The sequence below is a fragment of the Ictidomys tridecemlineatus genome, chromosome 3, assembly GCF_052094955.1.
Source record: "Ictidomys tridecemlineatus isolate mIctTri1 chromosome 3, mIctTri1.hap1, whole genome shotgun sequence".
Classification (NCBI taxonomy): domain Eukaryota; kingdom Metazoa; phylum Chordata; class Mammalia; order Rodentia; family Sciuridae; genus Ictidomys; species Ictidomys tridecemlineatus.
In genome coordinates this window covers 160,176,097-160,193,304 of record NC_135479.1, presented here as the reverse complement: position 1 = coordinate 160,193,304, position 17,208 = coordinate 160,176,097, and the positions used below count along the sequence as shown (strand labels likewise).

The window sequence follows — 17,208 nt, the reverse complement described above, 5'->3', positions numbered from 1 at the left end:
TATGGAAACATTAAAAAGATTCAATGTCCTGCATTAAAATCATAAATTTTTCAATTTTACTCCAGGATTTACTGTATTTTCTATGCGCCTCATTTTTAACTTATCAGAAGTTAAATTATGAAAAATTGGATAATTTGTCTTGTCAAATTTGATGACCTTGACAGAAGGATAACATTTATTATTATATTTTTAGGTATCATTTATATGGGATGCTGGGACATAATAGGTTCTGAAAAGTTATCAACTATTTTTTCATTATTGTGTGTGTTATATCTTTCTAGTTGTCACCTGAGATGGTGAATATGATATTGAAATTGTATGTTGTTAGAGATTTGTTCAGTATCTCTGGGGTCTGGTAGATTTCAGTGTTGCTTTGTAACAAATTTGTTATGGTTTAGATATAAGGTGTCCCCTTCAAAAACTCCAATGTTAATTCAGGATGAGAAATGATTAGATTATAATACCTGAAATCTAATTGGTGGATTAATCTATTCCTTGGATTAATAATTTGAATGGGCTATTATAGGCAATTAGAACATATCTAGAGAAAATGGCTTACTGGGGGTGGGCCTTGGATACCACATATTTTGTCCCTGGCTCCTTCTGCTCCCTCTTTGCTTCCTGTCTACCATGAGCTTAGAAGTTGTCCTATGCCCACCCTTTGCTGTGATGGTTTGCCTTATCTCGGGCTCAGAGCCATGGGTGACCATGGACTGAACCTCTGAAACCATGAGCGCCAAACAAACATTTTTTCCTCTAATTTTTCTTGTCAAGAATTTTGGTCACAGAAACACAAAGTCAACTACCACACAATTAAATAGATTTCTTTTGTTATTTGACTCTTCCATTACATCTTCATTCTACAATTCAGAGACAAAGGAGAGCATGTCTTCACCCTCACATCACATCTTAGCTACTTTCTCAACTAATGCCTGTACATATCTGACAATAGCCAACCAATATATCATATTTGTTCTCCATTACTGCATAATAAATTATCACACTTTTCGTGACTTAATACCTAAGTGTCAGAGTTGGCTGCTCTAAAGATCAGAAATTTGACATGGAGCAAGTAGGTTCTCAACTCATGGAATTTCAAGACTTTGGTCTAGATATCAGCGAGTTCAGAGGAGTGAAGGGAGGGCACCTGCATACCTTTCCATACAGCCCTCTCCAACTTCAAGTCAGCAATGCTATCCCCTTTAAGGGATCACCTAATTAGGTCAGGTTCACTCAAGGTAAACTTATTTTCAACTGATTTGGTTCCTTAATTATAGCTGCAAAATACCTTTGCAGTGATTAGCATTTGAACACACAAATGGTGTATAAGGTTATTTTAGAATTAATTACTGGAGAGGGCTGGGGTTGTGGCTCAGTAGTAGAGCGCTTGCCTAGCATGTGTGAGGCCCTGGGTTCGATCCTCAGCACTACATAAAAATAAAGGCATAGTGTCCATTTACAACTAAAGATATATATATATATTTTTTAAAAAAGTAATAAATAACTGGAGATCTCTGGAGCTGTCAGAATTCTGCCTTCCATACATATATTTGAGTGTTTCACTTTAAGACCTCCAGAAGTAGTTAATAACATCTGTGTAAATATAAAACTAACGTTTTCTCGTTTTCTCTTGACCATGAACTCCTTGAAAGAATCAAGCATGTTTTAGTTAATTTTTTATACCAGGACCTCACATCAATTTTTGCGCAATAAATAATAGTTTGGTACATACATAAAACGTGGTTGTTTAAAAAACATGTTTTACTTATTTAGATACAACTCCCATTTTAATGGCTCAAATCCATTCTTCCCTTTGAAGTCACTTAGAAAAAGTCTAATTTTACTTTAAACATTTGAAATCATTTAGTGTCTTTTTTGAGGTTATTCTCATCTCCAGAACACACATTATTACCATCTTCAATCTTTCATCACATGTTTTCTAACCACTGTTACCATTCCATTAACATTTCCTGGATGCTTTAGTTGATAGCAGTTTTAGAACTTACAACTAGACACGATGCTCTAGATGCTTTTTACACGTCTGTGATTTTTGTTTATATTTATGCTTCATTAATACAAAGTACAATAGGCTTATCCTCAACCAGACTTGAGCTCCATCTGTCCCTCTAAAGCAGTTCCAGATAGAACTCAAGGCATGTGTGGGCTCTCATTTAAAAAATGGCAGGCTCATTGAACCTATAATCTGCTAAGCTCCTTAATATTTATTAAACATCTACTTCTTGTGAATCAAGTCATCTCAAGAGTAGATATTTTTACATAAAATTTTTATTAAATTTCATCATTGGATTTAGCTTCTCATTCAAATTCTTTAAGATCACTTGAGATGCTGATGGTGTCTTTCAATGGATCATTTGAACATCTCTTTCTTTCAATTCTCTGTATGGTTCTATCAGCTTTGTGTCATATTTGAGCTACTTCTCCCACTTGCATAAGTCACTAACTAAAGTATGAAATCAAACACAACCAAGGAGAACAGGGCTGTGGCCTCTACTGACATTAATTCAAGAAAGAGCACTCAGTTACCAATGTACTTGATTATATTATTTCCCAACAGACCTTTCCACATTTAAGCTAATTAACTTTTAAGTACTTATCCAATTCAGGTAAATTATGTCTACAACACTACAACAGTTCCCTGGCCAACCAAATGAGTAAGTTCAATACACTTTGTAAAAAAAAAAAAAAAGTTACTCTAAAACATGTATTAAGGAACCATTTACTGAATATTAATACTGACCCAAGCATTGAATTAGAATCATGAAGTAAATGGAGTTGATTTTGCTTAGTCTTCTATTTTTAATTCAAAAAGGTAAGACTTGTCCACAAAAGTCATGTTTTGAGACATTTTAAAATGTCATTTTAAAAGTGAATTTGGCCATAAACTAGGAATCACTAACTAATTTTCTTTAGGCTTATAATTATAGGCAAACATAGTCTATAAACCATTTCTAAAACATTCATAGATGATATTTACTAAATTTTATATATGCATTATTTACTAGTTGATCAGAATTTATATTATCTTCAAATTAGCATTCTATCACTATATAGTTTAATAGATTGATTTTATAACCCAGTCACTCACCCATTATGTATAGAACCCTGGTATAGATAGCACATTATACTAGATAATTTATGTAATTTAATGATAAGAAACAGGATTTTTGTGTAATTAAAATCGTTATGTGTAACATGATAAAATATCTCCAGTCAACAATTCATATTTGGATATTGATGAAGCTCACTAAAAAAATGAAATACATCATTTTCTGGTGGGAGAAATCTATGACTCTACCTCTTCAATAAAATCTTAATAATCATTTACTAGGTTCCAATAACTGTGATTGAAATTGGAGGTAAGAAATAGAAAGCAGAATCCCTGTCACTAAGGCCTTCTTAATCTATATCTCATATCATAAAATTAGTAACTACTGAGTTGTACTTTAGAACACAGTGTGTGTGATAAATTGGAATTGGAGATACTGAAGACAAAGAGACATTTTAGCAGCTAACAGAATAGTGCAGGCAAGAGATAATGAGAATAGAAACTTAAGAATTCATCCTTAGAAGCCAGATACAGAGGACTGATTAGACTAAGTATTCATTAAACGGGTGTGGGGGGGAGGAAATAGAACAAATCAAATATGCTCTAATTTAATATATCTAGAAGAATGATTCATTTAGTATAAATACAAAATTTATGAAGAAAAACATTGGAAATGATGATAATTTAATTATCTGGATTGAAATAATAGACTATTACATGTTTCTAAGAAAACTTTTAATCACTAGGATGCTTTTTTTTACTCACTCCCGGGACTTACACATTGAAGGAAAAGGGCATGGAGATAAGGGCATAGAGTCTGAAACCAGACCACCTGGATAAAATTCAAATCCTGACTGACCCTCACCAGCTGAGCACTGTTAAATTACCTCCTTAACAGTGTGTAGGTCTTACTTGTAAAGTAGAGATAATAATATTAGTTTGAAAGATATGAATACAACTAGTATACCAAAAAGCAAGTAACAGCACCATAATTACACTGTTGTTCTTATTTTAACCAAGTTTAGTTTTAAAGAAAAATTCACAATATGTAGTGTAATGCTCTAAACTAACAGTGATGACTTAAACAGAGTTCTACATATCCTTAGACTAGTTTCTCTCAATAATAAAACTTTACACAAAAATTATCTGGAAAGATGAGAGCAGATTTACTCCCAACCTCACCGTGTGTATGTGGGGGCAGAGGATCTTTACTCACAGAAGCCACAGGAAGCAGCCAGAGCCCCCATTCCGGAACCTCTCTGATGTCACACTTGTCATCATGGCACTCTGGGTACAAACCCAGAAGAGCCATCTGGTGGCTCTCATTTGTTTGAGAGCAGGCGATGAGCCAAGATGATCTCAAATGTTTTCTCACCTTCACCCAAAACTACAGCCAGATCTGCCTGGCTTTTGCCAAGCTTTTGGGCATCCTTTAATGTGGCAGCACTAGCTACTTTGAGTGGCCTCTTTTTCTCCATCCCATGAGTATCTCATGCAAGCTGCTAGATTTCTTACAAAGAGTTAGAAGGGAAAATAGTGATAGTGAAGAGGCAGGGAAGCGGAGAGAGAGGATAAGGAAGGGGAAGAAGGATATATAGTCAGAAGCATAGAGATCTAGAGTGCCTGATGCATTTAGGAACCGGTGGGTAATGCTAGTGACATTTGATGGTGTCTGTGGTATGTTTCTAGCCTAGATATTTAAAACTGTCCTTAAGGAGTGTGAGTCCTACCTCAGGCAGGCCAGGCCTCATGGGGCACTCTGGGTTGCCCCAGACTAGAACTGAGTCTGGCTCTGTTTTCAGCTGCCGAGCCCTGGCCCAGAGTGGAGAATGGGCCCTTCCAGTGGCCACTGGGCTCCTCTGTCTCCTCAGTTTCTACAGCCTCATTTGCATGAACATATCAGACCCAGGCACCTTACACAGAGGTAAGGCCTCAGAACCTGGAGAAGGAGGGGGCAGCCCAAGGGCTGGGACCTATAGGGGTGATTTCTAAAGTGCTCACCCCACCTAGGGCCTCAGAATCCCTTCTCTCAATGTCATCCTTAATTAGGCACTGGCAATTTATTTCCCAAGCCACTGAGGTGTGATAAAACAGAATCATGGAGGTTTTCCAGTTGCTTTAGAAGCAAAGACTGGGCAAGCTGGCAAGAGAGGCCAGCAGACTCTTGAAACCACGCAACTGATCCTTCCTCCTTCCCCTTGCACAATAGCTCCAAGCACTGATCACTATTACAAAGAGTGGAGCTCCATAGAGAGCTCTTCTGCCTAGAAACCCCCTTCTCTCTGACTGCCAGCTCATGTGAGTGGTCAGCTTGCTCAACAAAAACTGGGATTCGCCTGGCAACCTCCTCCCTACCCTCTTGCTGCTAGGATGCTATGGGGCTGCCCCAAGCAGCAGAGTGTTTGAAGGGCCTCCTGCCACTACCCAAACTTCTTCCCATGCCAGGCTCTGTCGAGCAGAACCCAGAGGCATCCTATGTGGCACACTTGAACAACAAATCTTTCCCAATGCCATGGTGTGCCAAATGCCATCTCCACTGCCTGCCCTGAACACACCACTGTGAAACCTGCAACATCTGTGTGGAGGTGAGTACTCGTCCTCCCAGTCCACTCACCAACCCATCCCCAGGCACCTGGCCAGGAGCAGGAACCACCCATAATAAGGGGACCGGAGGTCAGTATGATACCATTTTCCTGCACTACTAAAAGTAGTTCTTACACACTGTTGGTCACTTACATATGTCATCAGTAGGGTGTTAACAACAGTGTCTGCAACTGTCTTGAGAGGCTGGCCTTGCTTGCACAGGTGCTGACATGCAAAGGGCATCCCATCTGTGCTGACCAGGTGGAGTCAGGGGGAAGAAATGCAGTGACTGTCCCATTCCTTGCCTTGCTGATAATATATACCCAGACCCTTAGGTCGGCTGCTGCCCTGTTGTGGGGATCTTTGCCTATCCCCCTCTGGGTGTCCCAGTTGGAGGGTTTCCTGGGATCTCAGTGCTTTTCTCTCGTGTGCACACCCTGCCCTGGTTAAAAGTGCATAAGACTGGATGGGCAAGGCTGTTTCTTTCATCCTTATCCAGTATCTGAGAAAATAGAGGCCAGATTTATTCTAGATCCTGCTCCAAGTGACACTGGGCAGGTCTTGTCTCTAAAGACCTCAGTCATGACAGGTGACCTGATGAGCCATGGAGTCCTAACTGTTCTCTAGCAATGGAAATGCTGCTTTCTCCCTGGAGATGGGAGCTCAAGTGTAGGCCCAAGAGCAGGTGGCCTAGGGGGCTGGGTTGTGGGAGGCCTCAGGATTTTGGGGTTCTGGAGGGCAGGACTGACAGACCCTCAGTGCTGCCTCCTCTCCCCTAGGAATTCGACCACCACTGCAGGTGGGTGAACAACTGTGTGGGGGCACCGCAACATCAGGCTCTACCTGCTGCTCCTCCTCTCATTGTGCCTCTACCTGGGTGCTGTGCTGGCTAGCTGTGTGGTATTCCTGGTACACAGAAGCAACATGCCCTTCATAGACAGAGCCATGATGTATCCATGCAGTCCCAAGGGCCCACACTGGGACCAGCTCTGGTGGAGGGGAGGGAGAGGTGGTCAGCCAAGGGGCTGGGTAACTGAAGGCGGGGCTGACTGGGCGGGGCTATAGGGAGAAGTCAGTTGGGAGGACCTTTGGTGGACACCCTTGAAGGCCATTGTGGGAGGGGCAGGATATGGCCTGTGGGATTGAGAATCCAGGGGGCTCAAGGAGTGGGGAAATGAAGGTTGAACAGGGACAGGAGGGACCACAGTGTAGTGGAGTGAGGTTTGGCTTGGGTGTACTGGACTAATGGTCCAGTCCAGGGAGGAAGAGCTGGTGGTCGGGGGTAGGTGGGGTGCTAACAGGAAGGGGAGGAGGAAATGAAAAGGTAGGGCCAGGGAGGAACTGTCCCCTGGCTTGGCTTCTTAGTTTGTGCACAGCATCATAGTGGCTGTACCTGCTGGGTGCCTCCTGCTGTCACTCATCCTGCAGCTGCTCATCAAGGCCACAGCAGTGAGCACCGCAGGGCACCCCTATGAGACCCAGGTAAGGGGGACCAAGTGTGTGTGCTCTGATACCCAGCTGGGATGCGACATCTCACACCTCTGCCACTATCTGTGCTTTCTCCACTGCCCTTGGTCCTGATGGTGCCCCTGAGTCCTTCCGGATCCACCTCTTAAGATGAAGCTCAGATCTCTCTTTTTTTCCCAGTTGTGGGTATTGAATCGGGGGTGCTCGACCACTGAGTTTCTCCCCCAGCATTTTGATGTTTCTCAGTCTACATGGAAAATCATGTCATCTACAAGGATCAGTTTCCGTACTTTCTTTCCAATCTGTGGTTCTGTATTGCTTTTTCTTTTGGGGATTGAAGAGGAAAGAGAAGGGTGGGCCTGACTGCCTGGGGACACTTTAGTATGAAACAAGTCTTCTGAAGACTTGTGGGCAGTACCACTGGGGGAAGGGGAAAGCTGCAGACCCAGGGACAGCTGAGAAGACAGAGGAGCCTGTGGGCTCAGCACTTACCATCCTTAGTCACCCTTTCACCACAGCCATATCTGGTCCCCTCCCCCCTGTGACTCCTCTGTTTAGCCCTTACTCCTCAGCCCTGTGGCCTGCCCTCCTCCTCCTCTCTCCAGCTTCAGTTCATCATTTAGTTTTCCTGGCAGCATTTTCCCTTCCCCCATCCTGTGGTTCTTCTAGATCCAGGTCAGGCCTTAGGCCATTGCCCTTCCTCCTCTGCTCTGCTCAGAATGAGGCCCTCCATGAACAGATTGCCCAGTCTCAAGGGACCTAAATGTGGCCTGCACTCTGGGATTAACCAGACAGGGCTCCTTTCCATTATCTGCAGCACCTGAAACAAGCCCTAATTCCATGCTCCAACTTCCAGTCCCTTCCCTACTCCATTTCTTGACCTGAAGCTCCTCTAGAGACACTTGCTTGGTGCTTGGTGGCAAGGACACTAGGGAAAGAGCACATCTGTCCAAATCGCAGTTCTATAACTGACTTGCAGGGAGACCTTGGCTGTGCTACTTACCCCCCTTGTCAATCAGTTTTCACATCTCTAAAACAGGGAAATATGGGTTAATTCACACAAGACACATAGAACAGTGCCTGGTACCAGATAGTGTCCTACCTGCTGCTATTAGTATTACTACCATTCCTTCTGTGGTCAGCTACATGTGTTTCATCTTAAAACCCAAGTAACTCCCACCCTTAACATCCTAGGACTCCACTGTACTTGTTGTACCCTCTGTGCCTTATTCCCTGAAACAGTTGACAGTGCTCACTAGCTCCACCCTTCACTTCCTGGCCCACATCAGTCCAGACCCTGCCCTTGCTGTCATGATGATGCTCTCAACTAGGGGCAGAGCCAGCAGACATTCTTGAGACTACACTTTCTAAATTGGACACAGCCTCTGAAACCAGAAGGAGCTGAAATAGCCTTCTTGCATGTCTTAATGCTTAACGCTCTGGGGGTCTCCTCTGCATGAACCTGGGTGCTGTGAGCTAGGTTGCCTTTATGGGTCCCTTGATAACCCTCTCCCTGCACTACCCTGGCAACTCCCCACAGTTCCCAGGGGCTCATGTTGCAGCTGCCTTCAGGACCCTGAGAGTAGGCTGGCCATGCTGTTTGTAGTGTGTTTTCAAGACCCAGTGCAGTGAATAGAGGTTTGTTTGTTTTTTTTTTTTTAGTTTTTGCTGCTGAGTATTGCACTCAGGAACACTTTATCACGAAGTTACATCCTCAGTCCCTTCCATTTTTTATTTTGAAACAGGGTCTCACTACTAACTTTTGAACCTCCTGCCTCAGTGTCCTGAGACACTGGGATTATAGGCACATACTACCACGCCTGCTTTGACTGAGGTATTTTCGATCCCCTGAAATATTTCTGGCTGGGATGTATCTGAGTGGTAGAGCATGTGCTGAGCATGTGCAAGGCCCTGGGTTCTTCAGTACCCAGTATACAAAGAAAAGATTTGAATAAATGAGGGAACCAACAAACAAAAGAATCAACATTTCAGATAGAAGAAAAGAGATAAAAGGACAGAGAATTCAGATGCCTTGAGTCCCCAAGACGGCAGGAAGTTAGGCAAAAAACGGATAAGATAACATTTGTTGTTGGTCCATTGAGACACAGAATGTGAGCACAAGCTACAAGAGTTGAGCCAGTGTGAGATGCTGCTCTGGGTACTTCAGAGTTATTGGATTCAATTCATGTCTGATTGTATTACATGTGGTTTTTTTTTTTTTGTGTGTGTGTGTGTGGGGGGTGGTATTCAAACTTAGTTTATTAATTATCTTTTCTTTGGGCATTTTTCTATACCATATGTACCCCAATCCTTGATATATTTTGTTTTGAGATAGGGTCTCCCTAAGTTACTGTAGGGCCTTCACAAGCTGATGAGGCTGGCCTTGAAATTGTGATCTTCCAGCCTCAGCCTCCCAGGTAACTGTGATTTCAGGCATCTAACATTGCACCTGGAAGGAAACTAATTTCTTCATTGCTGTGAACACCTTAAAGGAGGCAGAACCTCATAGAGCACAATGGTTACTGTTGTTTTTTGGATGTATTCCAAAGATGTTCTGATGTGAAATCCTCTTTCCTTCTTGTGAAGAATAGTGTTGAAGATCAAAGTCTTCATGTGTGGGCAATGGAGAGTTGGGGATGGACACAGGTGCTAGTGGGTCACTTGCCATTATTCCAGGATATTTGCTAGCTAAAGCTCTTGAGGTTGGGGTGAGACTCAACCTAGTCTGGGAGCAAAAAGGGGAGAGGCTGAAGGACGAAGTCAGAGGGAAGAGAAAATAGAATAAGGGAGAGTACAAGCTAGTCAGTGTCCATGGGAGGACTTGACATTTGAGCGTGACCTTTAGTGCTTTGAGTACTAGAGGCCTCACCCCAGATTTTTCTGGTTCATCTGATTTGTGACTATGAAAATATGATTGGGCATTTCTGCTTCCACTGCCCTCCCAGATAGTGAAAGTCAATGAAGGTACATTTTTAGAAAGAAATCAAGAGGTGAGAAAGTAAAATGGGAGCAGGATGGAGACACCATTATTGCAACAGTTGAGCAGAGCAGCACTAGAAATGTCTTAAATGGTATCTGGAAGGACATGGCAGGAGGAAATGTGTGGCCAATGGACATAGAGGAACTAAGTGGCAAAGGGAAGTAAAAGGTGATGAGGGAGCCCTGAGAAGGCAGGAGATGTGGGTGCAATGTCAGCACTGGTCTGAAGAGAGCTGCTCACAAGTGTGTCAGGGAAGTCATTCTTTCTAGAAGCCTGGGAAGGCTGGAGGCTCTGGGTCACTCTTGGGCTCCCCTGCCCTTGGAATCTTGCCACAGGCCTGGGTTGAGCCTTGCATTAACTGACCACATTAGGGATTGTCACTGGGAGATGGTCTTGCCCACTCCTGCTGATTCTGAGCTCCTCTTTCCATCCCCATCTCCCTCCAGCCTGACAATCCCTTTGACCAAGGCTGCTCCACAAATTGTTACATCCAGATGTGTATGCCACTGGGACCCAAATAAGTTGGTAAACCAGGGGCTGAAGTGGTGGACCCTGGGGCTGGTGGGATGGGGTGAAGCTGGGTCCCTTTCCCTGGTCCCTTACTCCATCTCTAAGACCCTGATTCTCCCTGCTCCATTCCTTTGGGGTTTTGTCTATGGCACTCTGGGAGCCTCTGGGAATTTCATTCTGTCTTGCCCTTGTAGGTTCTTGCTACAAGAAATGGGGATAAAGGGGAACAGCAGCCTGGATGATGCTCCTGGATGAGAGCCCTGAGCTTTATGCTTTCCAAACTGAACTTTGAAGGGTGGTCAGGGAGAACTGGCCAATGTGGTAGTGACACCTTGCTCTTGACCTTTTGTTCTGCAGGTACATGACCCAAGCTGTCAGTCTGCAAATAGAGCTGGGGACTGAATGGGAGCCAACAGAGGTATACTTTCCAGCACAACATCCTACACACCTCCCTGCATCCTAGTCTCCAACTCTAGTCCCCCCAAGTAGTGGCCTGTCTGCACCTTTGCAGGAGGTGTGAGGAGTAGTGGGTGTGCATTGAAACAGGAGTGTCTGTGGGGTGCACAGGTATTGGGAGAAAACCTTCAGGTTGGGCTAGCTAGGAAGCTGAAGCAATTGGAGCCTAAGGATGGGGATTATGTAACTGGATGGTGTACTGTTCAGGTCACAGGGCTTCAGAGCACACTGAGGTGTCCCTGAATAGACAAAGAGATAATACGACTGAATCACAAATTTTCTGGTTACTTCTTTTTTGAAAAATAATCTTATGTCTCCTTTAAAAGCTATAACACTTAACTCACTGTGTTTTGCTTTCTATACTTTGCCCTCTGGTCCAAGGAAGTCTTCTATTTCACTGGGTTTTCTCTTTCATATTGTGGATAACTATTATATCTAAAACTTGGATCTTTGCTCTTCCCCAGATTATGTATTTTACATTTTTATATTTACATCTCTCTCAAAGCCTTAATGTCATTCAAAGGACAGTTGAGCATGAAATTCTTCACCAGCTAAGGGAGATTTTCCATAGTAATCACCTTACATGGAGCCAGGAAGAGAGAACTACTAATGGGACTTGCAGGGGACTATGATGTGGTGGCACATAATGCAGTTCCCAGGCAGAGCTCTGAGTTCTGCCATTGGATCCTGATCTCATGATAGATGGCTGTGTTTTCTTCATTCATTTCAATTGACTCATTGAAGTGAGGAGGCTAGGCATTATATCTTTGTAAAATGTTTTGTGTAAATTAGTATTAGTCATCTCAACATCAAGGTTTCAATTCTTTTGCACATTATCTTTTTTATTAAGGTGTGCTACTTTTTACTATTTTTAATTTTTTTTACCTTTAAAAACTATTTTTTTACCTTTAAAAACAATGCCTTTATTTTATTTAGTGTTTTCAGGGTGCTGAGGATGAAACACAGTACCTCACACACGCTAGGCAAGCACTCTACCAGTGAACTACACCCCAGTCCCAGTTACGCTATTTTGCCAGTAATATTTTATTTTTCTTGTTGGTTTTTTTTTTCTTTTTGGTTTGAATCCAGCCCCTTGTGTTATTTTTTGTTTTGAGATAGGTTCTCACTAATTTGCTTGGGGTCTCACTAAGTTGCTGAGACTGGCTTTGAATTTGATTTAGCCTCCTTGTAAGTTTTCAGCCAGCTTTAGCAATTTAGTTAGATCCTAAGATTAAAAAGGACCAGGGAGTAAGCTTGGGGACAAGGCACACCTGGGTTCAATCCCCAGTCCTAAAAGAGTAAATAAATACATAAATGGTTTTGAATCCTACCAATGAGTATTGATCTTTGAGTCTGCCACTCTGGTTTTGTTCAGAAATTTGTTTTTAAAATATACTAAGCTCTTTCCTCTATTGTTTGAGAGCAATGTTAATCTGTAGAAATTGTTCTGTGAATTTAGATTGAATTAGTATAATGTAGAATGAGAATTTTTTGAAACATATGTATTTCCTTTTAACAACTAAATTCAGTTTAACATTTATTTTATTTTTTTATTTAATTTATTTATTTATTTATTTTTAATTTTTTATTTTTTTTATTGGTTGTTCACAACATTACAAAGCTCTTGACATATCATATTAACATTTATTTTATGAATAATAAAAATACTGAAAATCACCTGAATATTTTGAACATGAAAATAATAGATGTTATATATTGAATAATTAATAATAAATGAAATAATACCTATGTGTATGGATATATATATATCAGAAATCAAGGTAAACTTATCTATCTATTTATTATTATTTACTATATATTATTTAATATTTATTTATCAATTTATTCATTAATTTAATTTAGGTACTGAATTGACTCCCGAGTCCTTGTATGGGCATGTGCCACCACACATGACAATTTGAAAAGAGATGGGAAGATGGTTGAAATTCTTCACTGTGTTCATGAGTCAATGTTATTTACCTTTTCCCCCTATATTTCTGTAGGTCTGAATATTTCAAATATAAGTTTTGGTTAAAATGATTGCCTCCTATTTTCTCTTTTCTTTTTTGTTTAAGATGTTAAATCTTAAGTGTTCTTTGATCCTTTTGCAATTGTGAGAAGGGCAAAGTCTTTGGAATAGTATAAATGGCTGTGATTTACAAGTCTCAATTCTGATTGTGTCTTTTTCCCCTTAGGTTTTCCGGCACAGTTTTTACTGTTATTGATGTGGCTCTGAGTCAATAAAAGTTAGCACCTTTCTCATACTTCTACTGTTAGACCAGGACACAAGAAAAGACCACTGACTCCAATTAAAATCAAATTAAAGCAAGCTTATCATTGCGACAGGCCGGGCTGCCTCTCCCACCCAAAACAAGGCAGCAGCAGCTGCTTTCTGAAGTCCAGATTTATAGCCCAGAAAGTTACACAAAGGGGTTTACAGATAACAAAACTCTGACAAGCATAACACAAATGGTAGTTTACATTTTTGCTGGCCCCGACAAGAGAATTTATGAAGGTCATTAGAGCCTCAGAGAGGGTTGTTATCTGGCCAGGGAAGGCCAGGATTTGTGAGGTGTCACTAAAGTTTCAGAGAGAGCTGCTCTCTGGTCAGAGAGCCCAGGCATGGGTGAGTTCAAGGCACGCGCAGGCATTCCAAGCAGGTTCAGAATTTGCAGTAATTTATAGTAAAGCCGAAATTATCTTTTTATGGTTTTGTGGCTATGGCTCCCAATTTTAAGAAAAGATCAGGTTGGGTCTACCACTACATGTATATTAGCTTTCTTTTAGGGGAAAAACTAGATGAAGCTAAGCATAATCAATAGCAATGTAATTTTTAAAGTTAAATATGTTGCAAGAATTAATCTATATAATTTCATACCATTCTCACTTTAGGGAGAACAAATAAGGCATTATATCATGAATAAGCAAATATTGTAAAAAGTATTTTCCCAGGTAGGAGGGACAAGAGGAGTAATTCTTGGCACTGGGCTGAGCTTAGGTGGGCTAATCAACTTCAAGAAAAATTGGAAAAAGATTTAGGGTCCAGGTAGTGGAAAATAATGTGCATATTCAGTGTGCAAGTCCAAATACTCATTTGTCAGTTATAATCTCACTATATAATAATATCATGTGCTACTACAAATTATTAACAGGTTGGTGTTTGCTACTTTCTAAGAGAATTAGGAAAACCACAGATTTATTTTTTAATTATGTTTCCATTATAGGTTGCTATTAAACAGATTAATTTACAGAAACACCCACAGAAGGAACTGATCCTTAATGAGCTCTTGGTGATGATAGAATAAAAGAATCATAACATCATTCACTTCTTAGACATGTAAATATGTTTGAGGTTCTTTTAATCATTGGGATAAAATCATGGAAATTTGTAGTTTGATGGAGGCTAGCCACTTTGAAGTGTCAATACTGAGAAGGTCTTTTTGCTACAAGGATATTACTTGCGTTAGTGTGAAAAATCAGCTAAATGAAGGACATTGCTGATATTGTGTCTATTCATGCAAATGATCAGACACAGAAACATTAAGGAATGATCAGCTGAGATTCATGTCTTAAGCCACAAAGTTGACTACACACATTTCTTTCTGAAATGTTTAGATCAGTTTTTAGATTTTAAATGCTATTCTTTGTAGGTAAATTGTACATGTTCATCAAAAGCTCCTGTAGACCACATGCTGTAGTGTAAGCTTGTAATCCCAGCAGCTAGAGAGGCTGAGGCAAGGAGGATCATGAGTTCAAAGTCAGCCTCCACAATTCAGAAAGGGCCTAAGCAACTCAGTGAGTCTTAAATAAAATACAAAATAGGGCTGGGAATATGGCTCAGTGGTTGAGTGCCTCTAGTTCAATCCCTGGTAACCCCCTCCAAAAAAGATACCTCATGTTTAGAAATTGAAGTTTTGTTTGTTGATTTTTTAAAGACAGAATGGAATATTAAGAATATAATTCAATCATACATATGAATGAAAGCCCACTAGTAAAATATGATACAATTGGTTATATTATATGGTTATAGGCCTTTTTATTTCTTACATAAATTGTTTAGGGTGAGGAATTAGTGATATATTTTTCAGGCTTTATCCCTAATTTTGGAGTATGCATTAATGGAAATAAATTTTCAGGTACATTTGGTGCTTTTTAAAATAATATTTCAAGTCGGCATGGAATGCTATGTAAGATAAGCCACAGGCTTTGGAATTATGAGACCTTGACTTCAGATGCTGATTCTGTGACTTACTATGTAATCTAAGATGAGTTCCTTAATCTCTCCAAGCCTGTCTCTGTATCTGCAAAACAAGATCAGTAATCTCTAATTGTAGGGTTATTTTTGTTGGAAAAGTTCAAAATATATACCTAGGCAACTATTATGGGCAAACTATGACTTCAAAATCATAATGAATATCATAATGACCCTCGGACATTTTTGTGCTGTGACATATTAACTTTACAGTTTTCTTCTTTGCTCTCAAACTATCAGTTCTGTTGTTTTATCATTATGGTGCTTAATATTTGAACTTGAATATAGAGTGTCAAATGTTTAAAAAAATAGAGTGGAAGTTTTGAATGTTCTAATTTTAGTTACCTGGTAGGAGAAGATTTGCTTGTAGTAATGGAGTACCTTGCTGGTGGGCCAGTGACTGTTGTTGTTACAGCAACCTGCATGGATGAGGCACAGATTACTGCAATGTACAGAGTGGTGATTTTGCATTCTTTGGGACAAACTAGGGTGATGTGGGGTTAACAAGAGATGATTAAAAGGAAGATTTTCCAAGAAGGGGAATTTTTGTTTTACACAATCTCTGCAAGTTATCCCATCTTGTTTTATCTCAGATGTGAGTTTTAGCCCTTCATTGTAGGATGCCTTGGGAATGAGTTACAGACCCTATTTTATTTTTATTTTTTGTATTAGGGATTGAATCTACAGTTGCTCTACCACTGAGCTATGTGCCCAGTCGAAAAGATGCCTAGGCAAGCCTGGAACTTGTGATCTTCCTACTTCTGCCTTGGTGTAACTGGAGTTACACATGCCCAGTTAAGCCTTTGAAGAACAATTATTATCACTAACATATCTCATTGTACTCATCACAATATTTTATCATCCAGTTAGGGCACTTCTGAGAATTAATGGGGCTATAATTAAAAATATGCCACTCAGCTAGGTTTGGTGGTACATGTCTGTAATCTCCATCACTCAAAGGCTGAGAGAGGACAATTGCAAGTTCAAGGGTGGCCTCAGCAACTTAGCAAGGCCCTAAGCAACTTAGTGTGACCCTATCTCAAAATTAAAAAAGATAGGGCTGGAGATGTAGCTCAGAGGTAAAGTCTCTTTATGCTAAATCCCCATTATCCCTCCTCTTGCACATCCACCCCTTCCCACTGAAAACTGGGGCTAGAATCATTGCAGACAAAGCAAGACACATATCAAACTTTAAGATCATTATGTCTGTTTCATTGACGGTGAAGAAATTGGTTGTTTCTTCATGTTTTTTAATGAATTTCCAGATGTCCTTTTTTTAAGTTTATAGAATCTTCCAAATTGCCTAATTCTCAGCCAAAAACAAGTGTTCCATCTTTCCCCAGGTAACTTTTTCTAAATAGAGGAGACTAGGTTAATGATTTGCTTATTGTCATTGAAATGGATCCTACTCTGTCCTGATGTAATAGGGATCATTGTCATAAATAACAAATTATAAATGTTTATGATAGACTATTCTATAATACACAGTGAATTAAAACTTGGAATACTACATAGTCGATTATTTTTATTCAGGTAACTTTCTTGAAAATTGAATTCTAAGTTTGTGTTCCACCTAAGAAGGAAAGAAATTAGAACTCTTGCATAGTTCTCAATACTATATTCCTTAACAAAGTAGGTTTTGTAACTTTTAAAAACTAATAAAAAGTTAACAAGAATTTATCTATTCCTACTCAATTGGCTTTTCTCACTTTTTATAGTTGATATAAAATCAATTTCAGGAGTTGTTCTGACTGCATTCACTTGGGTCTCCGTTTCTGTGCCAAAATTTTTAAATTATGACTTACAATTACTGTATTTTTCTGTGCCTTCATTCTTGACTAGAACCTGATTTAATGCTTCTTAAGTAATATATGATTATAGCATTTATATCAG

General features: G+C 40.3%; 1 protein-coding gene across 6 annotated transcripts in view; it reads left to right on the top strand.

Annotated features, from left to right (window-relative positions):
• The window catches only part of LOC144376430 (uncharacterized), a 72,842-nt gene extending 59,742 nt beyond the window's left edge, over window positions 1-13,100 (top strand). For 3 of the 6 annotated variants that reach the window (XR_013436915.1, XR_013436916.1, XM_078044303.1), the window contains 3 exons: window positions 4,870-4,991; window positions 5,513-5,652; window positions 6,430-12,393. Coding sequence is in view for 1 of the 6 variants with exons in the window: in XM_078044303.1 (XP_077900429.1) it covers window positions 4,870-4,991; window positions 5,513-5,630 (240 nt within the window). In the remaining 5 variants the exon portion in view is untranslated. Of the gene's footprint in view, window positions 1-4,869; window positions 4,992-5,512; window positions 5,653-6,429; window positions 12,394-12,926 lie in introns of those variants that run through there. The other 3 variants (XR_013436914.1, XR_013436913.1, XR_013436912.1) reach the window with 3 other exon arrangements.
• Window positions 13,101-17,208: the final 4,108 nt, after the last annotated feature.